The sequence below is a fragment of the Megalopta genalis genome, chromosome 14 (genome assembly GCF_051020955.1).
Source record: "Megalopta genalis isolate 19385.01 chromosome 14, iyMegGena1_principal, whole genome shotgun sequence".
Taxonomy (NCBI): Eukaryota; Metazoa; Arthropoda; class Insecta; order Hymenoptera; family Halictidae; genus Megalopta; species Megalopta genalis.
The window spans coordinates 6,949,704-6,967,034 of NC_135026.1; the positions used below are offsets into that span (position 1 = coordinate 6,949,704).

The 17,331-nt window shown below is 41.7% G+C and overlaps 1 protein-coding gene across 4 annotated transcripts in view; it reads left to right on the plus strand.

The window, feature by feature from the left end:
- Window positions 1-17,331, plus strand: part of cdi (serine/threonine kinase) — a 93,922-nt gene that overhangs the window by 64,613 nt on the left and 11,978 nt on the right. For all 4 annotated transcript variants that reach the window (XR_004491627.2, XR_004491628.2, XM_033479626.2 and 1 more), the window contains exon 4: window positions 14,972-15,518. Coding sequence is in view for 2 of the 4 variants with exons in the window: in XM_033479626.2 (XP_033335517.1) it covers window positions 14,972-15,518 (547 nt within the window). In the remaining 2 variants the exon portion in view is untranslated. The remainder of the gene's footprint in view (window positions 1-14,971; window positions 15,519-17,331) is intronic.

Below are 17,331 nucleotides of genomic sequence, written 5' to 3' on the forward strand. Positions count from 1 at the left end.
CAACGTTTTATAGAACACGTAGAATATAAATTCGAGGAACATTGTTGATATTTGTGACAATAATTGATAATAATTATAATTTTTTAAATGGTTCATCCTAGTAAACAGATACTATGATACCAACAACTTTAAATACTAATAACTCGACAAGTGGGACGAAGGGAGAAATGATTATCTTTATGTCAATATTCACAGAAAAGTATACTGAAAATCCAAGACTCTACCACGTCGCAAACTGGAATTTTGTGAAATACAAAAGATATCGTCTATTAATAGTAAAAAATTTAACAAATTTTTCTTACTGCATTCGGCATAATTTTCTAGCAAATTATTCTCATTATAGGTTAATAAAAGATGTAATTTCTTGCCACAAAAGATAGCTCTGCGCGTTAAAAAAAAACAGATATATACATAAAGTCTCACCTTTAAAATAATTTAAATAAGAATAACAATAAATAAGAAAAAGATAAGAATAAAAAATAAATAAATAAGAATACTGTCTTTAAAATTTCTAGTTTCGAATAGTAATATTATTGAATATTTGATCTGTATTTTATTAATTCCTTCACTTTTGAGGTTACTGGACATGTCGAAGGTGCAATAAGAGCTCAGTAAACGTTGATAGTTAGAAAGATGATTTTTCGACGAAATGTTACTGGATTTCTCGCTACGGACCACTGTGCGCCACCGTGCGAAAGGCAGAGACCGCCTCGGTAGCGAGCCGCAGCGGTTGGAAACAGGTTTTGGCGCGCAAGAGAGGAGACGCTGCTTGTCCCTTTGACAAACGGTGCGCTGACGGTTGACGCAACTGGTCCGAGCCGGTTCGGCCAGGCTAATGCCAAAAGAGTTCCGCGGTTCGCGAGAGTTACAAGTTATGACATAATGGCGTGGCGCGGCGCGGCGTGCAGCGACGGCTAGACCGGCTCCTCTCCGCCTCGTCCAGCGGCTCTCCGTGCCGAGGCTCTGCGAGTCGCATCCGCGGCGACAACGCATTCCAACGATATAAACGGCTTGGCCCAGATTCGGCCGTGTGTGCGTGTGTTTATGCCGCACGGCCGGCGCGGATCTTATTTCTGGCATTTCTCTCGTTGAAGGCTGCGGAAACCGCGGACGCCGCGCCGCGCCGCTCCAGGACGCTTCGGTGACTCACGCGCTCATTGAAGGAACGGCCGGTCCGGACGTCGGTCCCTTAGCCGGCCATCGGGCCCTCCGACGTGACAGAATGGCCCTCGATGGTCGGGAAACTCGTTTCTCCTCGCCAAGATTCAATTTTTCAAGCTTCATGTTTTTTTCTATTATTATTATTTATTGATCACCCGTTGTATAGATAATAGATTATCTAATTTTATAATGTGAACTCTTTCTGGATTTTTTGTATTATTTGAGGCACCTTTGCTGCAAGGATATTATTTTGAACTATATTTATGAAATATATTCCTATTGAAAATAGACTCCTTAATTTTACAATATAAAAGAATTTTCTGAATTTTGTACATTATTTCATAAGTGTTTGTTGCAAGTAAAAATATTATTGTGAACTATATTAGTGAAATATATTTCTATTAAATGTAGACTCTCTCTTTTTAATTTTTCAGTGTGAAAAAAGTTCCTGAGATTTGTAGGTTATTTCATAAACGTTTGTTGCAAGCAAATATATTATTATGACTTATGTTTACCCAATATATTCCTATTAATAGTAGACTACCTATTAAGTCAGGTTGTGTTCTAAACAGCATAGTGTAATATAATACAGTATAATACACTATGGCATATAATAATATAACATAGTACAATGTAACATAAAGTACTATAATGTACTATAATACAAAAATAACAGGACATAATACAGTCGGACCTCGATTACGTTTATAGGTTATGTTCGGTTCCATCGAAGCGACAGGCCAATAAAAATCGATTACGTTTTACGTAGATTATTATTATTGGATTTTGTGCACTTATGCCAGAAATACATACGCGAAACATAAAATATGGAACAGATTTTTAAAAAAAAGGAAGAACTAAATACATTGATGCATTATTTCCAACTTATTAAAATTATTTAGTAGTATAAAAAAATTGCTTTCATGTGATCGTTGCAGACAATTTTCATTTTATATTATATATTATTATTTTAAGGTCCGCAGCCCAATTGTTATTAATAATCATAATCGTTCGACCCACTGAAACAGTGTATGCTCGAATTGAAAAATATAATCCGTCGTCGCGCCAAGGGGGTTGTATACAAACGGATCGATTTTCCGCGAGCAGCAGATGGATTTCGCAACTGTTGGACCGAGAACCCCCCGCCAGGTGTGGCCGGGAACCGTTTCGGCGAATATGGATGAATGAAAACGGTCGATACACCCTAGTACGAACAGCTCCGGCATGATTCCCGGCCGGATCGATATCACGTAGCCCTATTTTTCCTTGAATTTCGTCCAGGACGTGCTCGCGATTAAATTCGCTCGGCACTTCGGCACTCCCAAGGCCCCCCCGGTTCTTTGAAAGGTTAAATTAGGATGCCACGAATTTGCGGAATCTTGAGTGCTCGAGCGAGCGGGCGGGAGCCTCGATTTAGACCTACGAAGAGCCCCTCTATCGATTTGCTGACGGTACTTTCGTATACCTGATTCTTTTTTACTAATTAACCTCGAGCAATGTCACGCTGCCCGGACCGATGAGATTCTTCGAAGAAAGCCCAATTGACTTTGCGCATTGGCCAGTGCAGCCGGGGTCACTCTGTGCTGACCAATTACTGTGCCTTTGTGCTTTTGGTTTTCGGGCATTGATTTTATATTTACGGAGTAGGACATATTAAATTTGTTTATTCGAAAATAAATGAAATAAAATTGGATTCGTCGGTCTCTATCTCGTATTCGTCGTCGGAATTAAATTTCGCCCAACTGTGACGCCTATGCACAGCCAATAATTATCAGTAAAATTGAAATATCTCGAACAGAAATGAAGCTATTGAGCTGAAATGTTTACTACAGTTTCTGCACACGATCTTAAAGAGAATTGTATATGGCCGTCTCGATCCGATTATTTTTTCCTAAAAAAAAATTTCTTTATTATTACAGAAAATTGTTGACGAAGTGATTTTCACACGATTCGACTTAAAAAGTCGTAAAAAATTCTACCGAAACGCGATACCTTCAAAATGTTATCTGGAAAGGGTCTAGCAGTTGATTTTCGACTGAACGCTCCCCCCCTCCCCTCAAGGTCCGCACAGGAAGCGTATCTTATCTAACAGTTTGAAAAGCGTCTCGTCGAACCGCGTTGCTCCGGTGGAGCGCCGGGCCGCGGCTCCGTTGCGATTAAATCGATACTTGTTCTAACTGTTTCGCCGGCGAAGAAACGGCACGGACGGAACCGTAACGTAAATTGCCCGGTTACGGGATATCCAACACTATAATTCCACGGTGAAACTCCGCAATCATTGTTCCTCATAACATATATCACAGTTTATCATTGTTCCGCGTTAATGCTATTCGTTACCTCATCCATCGTTCGGAGCTCCCTTTTGATCCTGTTATGGCACACATCGCCGCGGTCGCGGCGCGGTCCTCGATTTTTTTTTCTCCCAGCCAAGGTCACGCGAAGGCCACACCGCCGCTGCGTCGTCGTCGTCGCCGCTCCTCGAACTGATTTTCATGTTGATTGTCGCGCGACAAAGGTTAAGGCGTACAGTTACGTTGAATAAAACATCGCCGACCTTGAGGTTTCACGAGCGGCAAGACCTTCCGAAACATTTGTGATTCATGGCGCGGCGGTCATTACAGCGAGGAAATTGTGTTTCCGTCTGGCGAGTTATTTCCTGTTTCTCGTTGGGATTAGGGGTCATTTTTGAATGCGATCTGGAACTAGATTGTAATTTGAGAGAATGATGGTACAAGTTTAAGTCATTTTTTCGATGACTTTTTATTCATTTTTTAACCGTAGTATCTTTTCATATGTATGGTTATGGTTATGTTAAGTGAGAAAGATTTTTGAAATTCGGAGGTTATGTAAATTGTGAACCAATGGGATATCATCGAATCGATGACTTAAACTCCTTCTAATATATTAGACACTACAACATTCTCGATATTCAGGTCAATCGAACGATTCAATAACCTGTAACTCATCGACTGACCTCAGAGATGCGTTCATATTTCCTGGAAAAATAATCGAACTTTCGAAGTCTGTATTTTCGTAATCAACGAAAAATCATCGAAATGATGACTTAAACCCCTCCTATCTTTTCGTGCACTACATCATTCTCGATTGTCAGGTCGATCCAACGATCCTATGTCCTCTAACTCTTCATCTAGTCTCAGAAATGCGAAGATGTTGCGTACGAAAATAGTCAAACTTTCGAAGTCTGTATTTCTAAAATCAATGGAAAATCATCGAAACGATGAGTTAAACTCCCCCTAATATTTCATAAACTATATCATCATCGATTGTCAGGTCAATCCAACGATCCTATGTCCTCTAACTCTTCATCTAATCTCAGAGATGCAAAGATGTTGCGTACGAAAATAGTCAAACTTTCGAAGTCTGTATTTATAAAATCAATGGAAAATCATCGAAACGATGACTTAAACTCCTCCTAATATCTCGTAAACTATATCATCATCGATCACCAAGTCGATCCAACGATCCTATATCTCCTAACTGTTCAACTTGTCTCAGAGATGCAAAGATGTTGCGTACGAAAACAGTCAAACTTTCGAAGTCTGTATTTATAAAATCAATGGAAAATCATCGAAACGATGACTTAAACTCCTCCTAATATCTCGTAAACTATATCATCATCGATCACCAAGTCGATCCAACGATCCTATATCTCCTAACTGTTCAACTTGTCTCAGGTTAACATTCAAATCACGTTAAAAAGTAGACAATCTTTTACGATCCGTATTTCTTAAACTAATGCAAAATCAGCGAAATAATGACTGAATAAAGTAATTAATAATATAAATAATTAATAGACTATTTTATTGTTGCAAAAGTGACCTCGGTGTACTAAACAGGTTTACGAAAAAAACCAAAATTACTTTTGCAACGACTAAATAATATAACTTGATGAAATAATCGAGTTTCCAATCGTCGAAAGGAATTTCGATCAATTTATATCCTGCATCCCATATCATTTAGATGCAACATCCTCTATCATTTAGATCGCACATTCTGTATCATTTAGATCAGCATCGCGGAGATCTCCAGCGATCGATCGGCGAACACACCTCGGTAGATAGAAATCGCCTCGGAATCGAGTCCGTCAATCTCCGTGGCCCCCGGGAGCGAGCCGCGTGATTCGCGAGTTCGCGTGCGAATTTCGCGCTGTCCGCGGTCGCACGATCCAATGAACAATCGCGACGCTTCCGATCGCATGATCGAGCGGCGTCGCGCCGCGATAAAGTCGAATCGAGACAGCTGCGGCGGCACAGCGTGGCGGTTCGACGCGTTTCCACGCTTCGAATCGTCAACGTCCGGTTGTTGTCGCGATAAACTCGGAGCCGGTCGCTCGATAAATAGCCTGCGAACTTTTACCAGTCCGCTTGATTGCGCAACCACCGGGCGATCACGTGACCGCGCCAGCCGGACGAATCAGCTGGATTTCAAGTCGATGGTAGGGGGGGGGGGGGTAGGTCACGTGACGGGACGGCAGAGTCGCGCAGAATTGCAATTGAATTACTCGCGGAATTATAACTTCAAAGTAATTCAATTTCATTGATTATCATTCGTAATTGTAATTGACGAACAATTACAAAATACTAAGTAATTACAATTAACATGTATTTTCGTTCTAACAATGTTGCTTTGTAAATTTATTTCTATTTTATTTCCGCATCACAATTACACTGTATTTCAATTACACCCGGGATTATAAAATAATTAGCAACCGAATTAACTGAGAGATTCGAATCACGTAACTGAATTACAACGCAGTCGAATTACCATGCAATTATTCTACAATGTATTTAAATCGCGAAATTGAATTACAATGTACTTAAATCGCGAAATTGAATTGCAATGTATTTAAATTGCGAAATTGAATTAAAATGTACTTAAATTGTGAAATTTAATTACAATCTAATTGAATTAGCACAACTAGTGTACATTGTAATTCTGAACACCGAAGGCGACGGTATAATTATCACTATAATGCCGGTATAGTATTCACAACAGGATAGGAACATCCGTTGCGCCCCCCACTCCGCTGCACGCGAGCCACGGCGCGGCGCGTCACGTGGCCCACCCCCACTTCTCCGACTCGAAACTCAGCTTATTCGCCGAGCGCCACGGTCACGTGACACCGTCTCTGAGCGTGGAAATACCGCAGAGTACCGCGGCGAAGAAAAACCGAGCCCCATCTCTTTCACCTTTCTTTTTATACAATTGTTAATTAACAGCGCTCGCGAGCGCCGGTCGCCTAATTAATTCCAGGTGAAATTTAATCGGCGCCGCGGCCGCGCGTGCTAACCACGGCTATTTAACTCCGGCAATTGGATCGGATGGATTAGGGGAAGAGCATGGTCGTAGCTTCTTCAGAAACCTGTCTGCTTGGACACGGACGCGTTGCCGGCAATTATTTACTCACACTGATCTGGAACGAAATTGTTTCTCGACCATGCGTGTGCGCGCGCCGAGGATTGACTGCTCTTTCACCTGGAAGCAAAAAGAAGATTTGTAGAAACGGATCGCGAAAGAAGACGTTCGAACATTCCACGGAAAGAAACGTCTTGTTTTCGTTCGATCTTTTTACAAGCTGGCTACGTAGGCGGAATACATTGTAAAAGCTGTTTTTATGCGAAAGAAAAACGTTCTAAGTGAACCGTATCAGATGTCAGTTGGATAGAAATGCATTTCACTCGTTGGGGAAACGCTAGCGACGCACGGCGCCGCAGTCCGTCGATGTTTATTTCCGCGAATCCGCTCGAGGGTAAGTCGATTATGGAGATTGTATCGATTCGCCACGGTGCTCTATTGACACCCGAGCCGCTAACGAACCTCCTGCTCCCGCTCGGCCGCGGCGTAGTCAGATCAAGACTTTTCTCCCACTCGAGAGCCTTCCCCCTCCACGACGCTGTTCCCCCATCTCGCGGCGCGAGCATCCCCACTCCTCGGCCACATGCGCGCGACGCACCGACGCAGCGTGCTGCTCTAACCTATTCCAGCCCATTCTGTTCCATAACCGCAATGCTATAACACCTTTTCTCGAAATAAAATTGAAATCTAAACATTTCACAATATTCGTGTATAATAGAACCTGGATTATCTGGAGAGTTTGTATAATGGAATAGTTACTTGGATGACTACGTGACATTTTTACTATGTTGCAGAATTGGTTTACTTGCTGTGCATCGTGTTACATTAATTGTTTATTGCGAGGAATGAATCAGAATAATTAATGTGGCAGATGGTGGCAGTGTGGATGATCAAGGTTTCACTATAATTTGCTTCATTCTCTCAATACTATACATCCATCAGTTATTTAGAATTTATTTACTTGAATACCAGACTCTTTAGTTGAACAAAAATATTAAAAATTAGACGACCATTATATAAAAAAAAATTGTATATTCTACAAAAATTATATAAATACCAAACCTTTTCATTTATCAATTATTTAGAATTTATTTACATGTACAAATACAAAACTTTTTAGTGTGATAGAAATATTAAAAATTATACGACCATTATACAAAAATTATACACTCTATAAAATTATAAAATAATTATAAAATCGTATGCACAAATCAAATTGTCAAACTCGATTTTCTTGAAATCTAACAAAAAGCCCGAAAAGAAAAAAGGTGATTCTATTTCGGGGACACTGTATACACAAAAAAATTCGTAGATCCGTAAACAGGGTTAACAGTCCGTGGTTCCACGGAAAAGTCCGTAGACGTGGCAACGCCGCTCGGCCGAGGGACCGTTCGATCCTCTTTGGCAGTCGAACAACCGGAAAATTTCAACTCGCTAAAGACGACCGCCTTCCTCGAGCCGTGCTTTGCCTCTCGTTGCGGTTAATTAGCCATGCAATTCGCTCACCGAACAGAATTAATATCACTCGACTTCGCCGCGAGCCGCGGATTCTCGATTTGGCCCGCTGACAGCGCTTTTGATCAATTTTCGTCAAGAATATTCGTTCGACTGCCTTTCGAGCAATCTCGTTCCCTTAATACGACAAGTCCAACGGTAATGTTGCTCAGAAGTTATATTAAGAAATAAAAATGTGCTGTCAAGGTCACACTATACTGAACGATTTCTTGAAAAAGATTCAGAAAAAATTGTTCAGAATGTTGAGCTCTGCAACGTATCTAAATCCCATCGAAATCGCGCTCATACAATAGAATTATTATTATATAATTTTCTAAGTTTATATTATATTCATATTTTATAAATATACACATAGCTTTTCAAACGGGATAACTTTTTTTTAAAAATTGGTACAAATAACTTGAATTTATTTTTAGACGACATAACCTTTTTTTTATTCTGCTATTACTTGAATTAACAAGAAAAAAATCTCGTGTTTTCTTTTAACTTTTTTATTCGAGCCTATAACGAGAATTAAAAAATAAAATGCGTTTCGCAGATCCTGGTGACTTGTACGCGTGCTGAAAACTTCGCCGTAATCGGTTGACCTTGAAACAAGCTGTAAATAATTAAAGACCGCGTGAATCGCAGCTTTCTCCCGATTTTTGACACTTTCGACCAAGATAACGGTTAAACTTTTCCTTGGGGATTCCGATTTTTTTGACTTTCCATTGTACATTCCAATGGATTTTATCGAGCAAAGTCTAAAGAACGAAGTTCCGAATCTAGGAATGTAATTAAAATGAGTCCTGAATTCGTTTGTTAAAAAGTTGTGCGCGTCCAAAGATGATGAATTTCCAGTGTTTTTGACGGATTAGCGCTCCATTATTGACGCGTGCTCAGTTCACAAACGTTTAACGGCGCCGCTACCAGATGGTAGCACTAGTACAGTAATTTCTATCTAATTGACGCTCAGCTTGGAAACAAAAATGGACAATTTGAGAGAGGACGTACAATTACTCGAGCCTTGCGACTCGTTTTTATAGCTGTTGACAATCGGTAACTATAAAAAACGAGCTGCAAGTCTCAAATAATCGTATCTCCTTTTCCAAGCTAAGCGTTAATTAGGAAGAATTTACTATATCTAGCAGAGGTGATTGAAATTCTAAAATAACCTAATTCTAAAATAATCGAAAAATCGGAGTCCCAAATCTAGGGATGTAATTAAAAAGTAAGTCCTGAATTCTCAAAATCTGAGTTTCTAGTATTTTAATTTTAATTGTTTTAGAATCGGAATTTTTGTTTATTAATTATTTTAGAATTAAACGAAAATTCTGATTCTGAAACAATTAATGTTGAAATTCTGTAAACTGAAATTTTGAAAATTCAGGACTTACTTTTTAATTACATTCCTAGATTCGGGACTTCGATTTCTCGACTTCTCTCGGCGAGATCTATTAAAATGTACACTGAAAAGTCAAAAATATAGGAACCCCCAAGGAAAAGTTTAGCCAAAATAATTGACAGAAATTAAACAACTAGACTGCCGCTCGCTATAATCGTGGAAACGACCGCAGGATCGCGATCGATTTGGTGCTCACGAAGGAAATCTAAAGTGGGTCGTTTCGATTTGTTCTTGCGTTGCGGAGACATCGGGGCGTACCAGTGAAAACTGGCAAGAAAGTTCTCTCGGTATCGCGGCGCGTATTCGATCATTTTTAACAGAGCGGAGACAATTTATCCGGCGATCCATCTAGGCGTTGTCAGCGCAGACCGAGTAACTGCGGTAGCGGTGGAGGGGGGGTTATCACTCGAGAGGGTACGATAGCGATCAGCGTTTCACAGGATACAGTCGGAGCCCCGACTCTGCGGCGATCTGGGAGATTAGATAGCTCCGCAGGTGGCTGGTCGCGTTCGGGGCAAAGTTCGGCTTCGTTTGTCCCATTATTGCCCTTTAACGCGACGACCCCGCGTCCCGATAACTACCAATTAGCAGCCAGCTCTTGTCGGCAATCGGCGTTGTCGTTCGTTTGTCCCGATTCCAGGCACCCCCTTATCGGACTGTTTCGCCCGGATCGTCGGTGATTTACGACGACTCTTGGCTTATCGAGCATCGAAATCCGAGGAACGAGCGTCGTGTCCTTCTCAATCAGTTTTTGGTTTCTAGCGGGGTTGGGGGAAAGATAGATTTTTGAAACAGTAAGTGGACTATAAATATTTGTATCTTCTCGTGTAATATAATATTTGGCAGATTATATTTTGACAATGTTTTTGGAACAGTAGTCACGTATGGCAATAGCATTTCAAATATATGTATTATTATATATTTATATTTATTTTATTTAATACATATTTATTATTATATATTTATATTTATTTTATTTAGTATATGTTTATTATTATATATTTATATTTATTTTATTTAGTATATATTTATTATTGTATGTTTATATTTATTTTATTTAGTATATATTTATTATTGCATTAATATAATAAAAAAGTTTATTTGCCAAATTACATGAGATAAAAATATGTATGTTTACTATTTCAAAAATCAATTTTTTCCCAGCCCTTGGATATTGCTACTTCATTGGGTTAGATCTAGTTCAGGTCTCTGGGTTAGGTTCCAAATAAAAATCTATTGATAAAATCCACAGTCTGTTTATAATATTCTATAATTTTGAGCCATCTTTTCGTCGAATTCTGTGCGAATTCCTGCAATAAAGACGCTCTCCGCCATTGTTATTGTTAACGCCGTCTCTGCGGGCATTGCCGTGTACAAATTAGTCGGTCAGCAGGTTCGCGTTAGGCAACCGATGCTAATAAGTTTAACGAGGGTCTAAGCGACCGGTGCGCGCGCGAACACGTTCGTGGAAACGTGTTAAACGGCCAGAAACACCGCACCGAGACGTTAGAGAAGGTGACCCTTGGTCTTTCGAAATAAACTGCCCGCGGACTCGCATCCTTTGAACTCAAACAATCACGCGAGCCCGTATATTTTCCCGACCATCTGCCATCTACGTCGGACACTCTCGTTTTTTCCCTACACTTTCGCCGGCGTGTCACCCACGTGCCATCGACGGAATTATTTGCCGATTGAAAAAGCGAATTTTCACACTATTTTCGCAAGATTGAAAACGCAATCACCGTCACGCATTTAACATTTTTCATCTTTATTTACACTGAACTCGCGTTATTTAATTTTGCGACATTTTTGAGGTTAGCTCCAGCAGTCGAAGAAATATCGCTCGGCGTTCTTTCGTTGATGTGGCGGCTTCGAATATTTCTGGAATTCAGAAATTTCGCTCGGCTTTCTTTTGTTGATGTATTGGTTTCAGCCAACATTTCAGCAATTCGTCCTTTTTCGTATTCGTCGAGCATTTTTCAACCGTGTGTCGACTCTGAACATTCGTAACGATTGCTGGGCTAGTGTTGCCAATTATATGTATCTTTTGCACTAGGAGAATTTTCTTGGATCACCTAACCATAAAATCGAATATATTTTCGGCGAAGTAGTAAGTTAATGTTTTCAAGAAAATATACAATGATGGAGCATTATAAATAATTGCACGGTTTACATGAAATTTGATGAAACATTGTTCCGATGTAGGAGATAAAAATCGTTAATTTTAAAGGTGCTATAATTATCACAACAGTTTCCTCCCCTGAGAGGAGACATGCGAGTGCAAAGTGTCAATAATAGTGCAAGCAGTGTTGTCAATATCGTAGGATTGTTAGGTTAAATTCTAGCATTCGAATAGACGGTTTGACTTTGTTTTGAAATCTCATACTCGACGAAGTCTTTCGTTTTGTTCTATTTATGAAGAAATATACAGTAAATAAATATATTAATCGCGTGAGATCGTAACTTTTTTCTAATAGCTACCAAACTTTTATAACTGCTGTTTCATTGTCAGGTACAGGCAGTGTTCCCAATACCGTAGGATTGTTAGGTTAGGTTCTACCATTTTAGGAGATGCTTCAACTTTATTTCGAAATCTTATATACTCGACGAAGTCTTTTGTTTTGCTTTCGTGGAAATAAATATTAAGTGATATTAAAATAAAATTAAATTAAATTAAAATGAAATAAAATTAAATTAAAATGAAATAAAATTAAATTAAAATGAAATAAAATTAAATTAAAATGAAATTACATTCATTATATATATATGTTATTTCATTTTCTGTCAGTTTTATATCTCTCCTCTCGATCACTCTCTCTTTCTCTGCCGCTCTCTCCACGATTCGATCGCATCCGACCGCAGCCACGAAAATATACATTGTCCATCGGCCGCTTTCATCGGCCGGCCGACAATGGAAGACAATCGTTGACCCGGGCGCTATCGGCGGCTTTTTATTCGTGGCTCTTTTGTCCGGCGCGGTGGCTCGTGCCGGCGCGCGGCATTCTGGGTCGAAGACCTTCGGTCCTGCGGCTGTCCTCGGGGCCGGAACACGAAGGTCGCGGGGCCTTTATTGGGAAAGATGAGTAACGAGCGAAACACAACATCGCCGTTCGTGCGCGGATTGGCAAGGCGAACCGTCGGCCGCGACTTGCCTGGCAATTAAACTCTCCTCCTCCCACTCCTCCCCCGAGCACACTTTGCCTTTTAACGCCTCGCGTTTACGTGTCCGGTGATTCGATCGACCCGCCGAAGGACGTGCTGACGACCCGGCCCGCCGATCCCCGATCGAGCAGATTTTCGCCGGGCCGTCCGCGCTCCGGATCTCATATTTAGGCTGCCGCCGCGGTCACGTACCGGGTGTCCCGGTAATTAAGTCGCGGAGAAAGTCATTTGGCTAAGCAATTCTCGCCGGGAAAGTTGTTTATGGTTTGAAGAGTAACGTTTGCCTTGGTTCGTTAGCTCGAGGAAGTGATTGTGAAGCTGATTCTCTCGATGGGTCGAGACTGTCGGGATTTATTTTGTAGCGGGCGAGTTAACCTTTGGACGATAGATATTTTTTACATCTTCACGATTAACTTTCATTTGTATTGTAATCTCTTTGTTCAGACCAAAATGAATCGTTTTATTAGTTTCAATATTAAATAGTCAATAATTACGTATGACTGCGCATGACTGGAAATTAGATGATGGTGCGGATTTTAGTGAACTGGGTGTCCAATGTGTAAATAACTTTTGATTTTTGTTATAGTAATATAATATACACAGTGCAACAATTAAATTTTAATTCCATATCAATAAAATACGATAGAAAGAAAATACACAAAATTTTACATTGTTTTATTCAAAATAATCTTCTCTTGCTTCGATACACTTGTTACAGCGATTCGAAAGGGATCCAAATGCATGATTTAGCTGATTTTGTAGTTCCTGAAGTCATTTGAAGTATCTTTTCCCTTAGCACAAATGCAATCTGCGGCTTCGTTTACGAGTTATTGACGAAAAACACTAATCAATGAGAGATCGCGTACGGCTGACGTCCCGCCCTCGCGATCACTGCCGCTGCGTCAGACGGCCGGCGCGTCGCGTCATTGGCCGCGAGGGCGGAACGTCGGCCGCGCTCGCGCTCCGATTGGCCCGCGTTTTTCGTTAATAATTCGTAAACAAAGCCGCGGATTGCATTTGCGCAAAGGAAAAAGTTACTTAAAATCACCTCAGGAACCCCCCTTTTCCCAATTATGACTAACTTTTGAGACATCATGTATATTTTTATTAAGGCTTTCAGTGGGCTCGCTGCACAATTCAATCCCCACTTTCGACATCGTCTATCATCGTTGATAATGCTTCCACCGAACCCAACCTGTCGGTTCTTGTTGAGCCACCTTGTAGACGATCCTGTAGCAGAAAAGCGGAGCGGGTGTAATAACCTCCCGAAGTTTGACCCGGCGGATCGGCAACCGTCTAGATAGGGTAATTCTAGTAATAGTTGCGCTCTGCACGCGCAGTTAGCCCGACGAGCCTGCCAAGATTTATTCCTTGAAAGGGCATCGGGATCCTCTACCCTCAATTACGCGGGAACCATGCGGCTCGGCTCCGGCTCGGTGCAGTGCACCGACTCGGTAATGGGATCCAGGGATTGGGGGCGAAGAAGGAAAGCAGAGAGGAGAAGAGTCTCGCAACCAGCGCGGAGAACGGCAATTAGAATAATAACAACAGCGTTAATAATCGCGCATCGGGGAAGACGCTAGGCAGCCCCCCAGATTAGACTGTAATGGAGGTTATCCCGCGGACGCGGTGTTGCCACCTCCAATTTTTATGAATCCGTAGGGACGTGATTCTTGTAAATCTAGGAGATGCAATTATGAAGCGTGTGCAATCATGGACTTGAACAATGCTACATACTGTATGGAATATTTTTTAGTTGTAGGGAAATCATAGTTTTGAAATTTCTTCTTTCTATTGATTTAAACAGCATTTATGTATGCACGTATTATACAAATGAAATTGTTTGCACTTTTATGCACTGTTTAAATGTACATCTATTACGTTATTGTTGTGAAATCGAGGCGAAGAGTTAATTTTACTTGTTCAAAGGTTGTGATGGTATAAGGAGAGCAAAACTCAGCAAAACTCAGTTTTCATTTTCAATTCGAAAGGATTTTCTTGCAAGCAAATTTTCTTATAAAAGCATTTTATAATAGCAAATATTTAATCACTCAAGATCCAAGATCAAATGAAGCATATGATATAAATCGCAAATATAATCGTGTGCAGTAAATTCAGTCAAAACAAAAAAAAAATCACGATCTAGTGGCGCCATCTCTAGCTAGAAGCATGCGTTAGTGGCGTGAACGCGACGCAACGTAAGTCCTCTGCCCGATCGCAGTTCAGAATTGTAACGTTCGCGCGACGCCGCTGCGTGGGACTCTCTACGCATGCGTCGCCCATCCCCACTCCTCGCGTAGCTCGTCTTCCCGTTCGCGCTGTCTCCTGTTCCCGCATCGGCCGATTCTGAGAGAGCTCGACGGTTGCTTCCAGGTTCATGGGAGTGTGCGTGCACGAGGGTCAGCTGCACGCGCTGACGGAGTACATAAACGGCGGCAGCCTGGAGCAGCTGATCATGGCCAGGCATACGCCACTGCCCCACCTGGTCAGGATGAACCTGGCTAGGGACGTGGCGAGGGGCATGGCCTACCTGCACAGCCGCGGACTCTTCCACCGCGATCTCACCTCCAAAAACGTCCTGATCAAGAAGGACGACGGCACCGCGGAGATGACCGCCGTGGTCGGCGACTTCGGCCTTGCCGCGAAGATACCCGATCCAAGCACCGGTTACAGGCTGAGCACCGTCGGCAGCCCCTATTGGATGTCGCCGGAGTGCCTCAAGGGACAATGGTACGACCACAGGTCCGACGTGTTCTCATTCGGCATCGTCGTATGCGAGCTGATCGGCCGGGTGCCCGCCGATCCCGATGTCCTGCCACGCTCCGACAACTTCGGTCTTGATTACCTTGCCGTGGCGGAGATCTGCGCTGCCGCTAACCCGCCAACGGACTTCCTGCATCTTGCCTTCAACTGCTGCACGGTGAGTTGTCTACTGTAGCATCGACACGGTCGCGTTCTTTCTAGACAGAGAAAATAGTTTGGTTTTTTGTCAGCCTCGGTTTTTTGTCAGACTATAGTTGTTCGAGATTTTGTCATTAACGAATAAAAGCAGTGACCAAAAGTATGGCACGAGCGTAGTATCAGGTGATCGCTCGTGCAAAATTGAACGATAAGTGTACAGTGCAATTTTCTTGTATAATAGCCCGGTTCAGAGATAATTGGCCTAGAAGTCGCATTGGACGTGAGTGGGCGTGGCCGAGCCCGTGGGCGTGGCTGAGCGCGTAGGCGTGGCTACGGCCATGAGCGTAGCTACGGCCATGGGCGTGACTAAAGTCACAGGCGTGGCCGTGGGTGCAGCTGATGCCGTGGGCATAAGCTTAATCAGTCTTCGGACTCGTTTTTCTTGAAAACGGAGCATCCGACGACAAAATTATACTCCTTGTTGTTTATTTCTTTTTGCACGAGGAATCGCATCATGCCAGATTTTCGACTATAACTCGCGTAACCCACAATGTTGGAAAAAGCGGGAAGTTGTCAACTGTATATTATCGATTGAAGCGACGATGCTTCCCTGGTCATTTCCCTATTTCTGCTGCTATCCGCGATACATGTTCCGCTCACCTCTAACCTTCTTACATAACACGGGCAAGAAACGAGACATACAGAGCGTAACAAAATGCTGGTCACTGCTCCCTGAAGTGCTCCCATACCTCTGGATTAGAGTTGACGCAAGAACACCTGCCGTAAAATTACAATCGCGTTGCAAATTTACGTGAAAGTCCGTTTTCTGAAGGCGCGTTCCGCCGCAGCAACGGAGAGGAAAAGTTCAACCCTCGCAGTACCAGCGGTTCGACGTTCACGTGAAGTCCCGTGTTTGGTTTTTTATGTATACAAATATTTTCACCTGAAATTTTGTTGTCATTATCGTCATTGCTATTATTATTATTATTATTATGATTATTATTTCGATTTAACTTTTCCTTGGGAGTTTCTATTTGTTTGACTTTCTAATGTACATTCTAACGGATTTTAATCTGATTTCTAATGGATCTGGAAAAATCCAAAAACCGAAGTCTTGAATCTAGGAATTTAGACATATACAATCTTGACGTAGCCTTGACAACATAACCTTTTTATAATGTTTTTATAATCCATTGCATATCGGAATGAATCCTAAATGACCGATGTTGCATACCTGTACTGCCATCTACCTGTTCTACGCATGCTACCATCTAGCGGTGACGCTCATTAAACTACATCTGTGGACCGAGCACGCATCAATATGGCGCGCTAACCTGTCAAAAACATTGGAAATTCGTCAACTTTGGACGCGCATAACTTTCTTACAAGTGTATTCAGGACTTATTTTAATTACATTCCTAGATTCGGGACTTCGATTTCTGGACTTTTCTCGACAAAATCCATTGGAGTATACGCTGGAAAGTCAAAAACCTAGAAACCCCCAAAGAAAAGTTTACAGTATATTCCTGATTGACGCTCAGATTGTACACAAAAATGGACAATTTGGGAAGAGGAGATACGATTATTCGACCCTTGCGGCTCGTTTTAATAGTTGTTGAAATCGATAACTATAAAAACGAACCGCATCACAATCACAGCGTCAATTAGGGAGAAAATTTTCTACATTTCTATTATCTTCCCGTACTTTTTTTTTTAATGAATGCCGAACGGTGTTAAGTGTTGCCAGGTCTCGAGCTCTGGGTCCGAAAGAACCCGGCCATAGTACGAAGTGTGTTGAAACAGTCATCGAGGATACGTATCAACAGCGATTC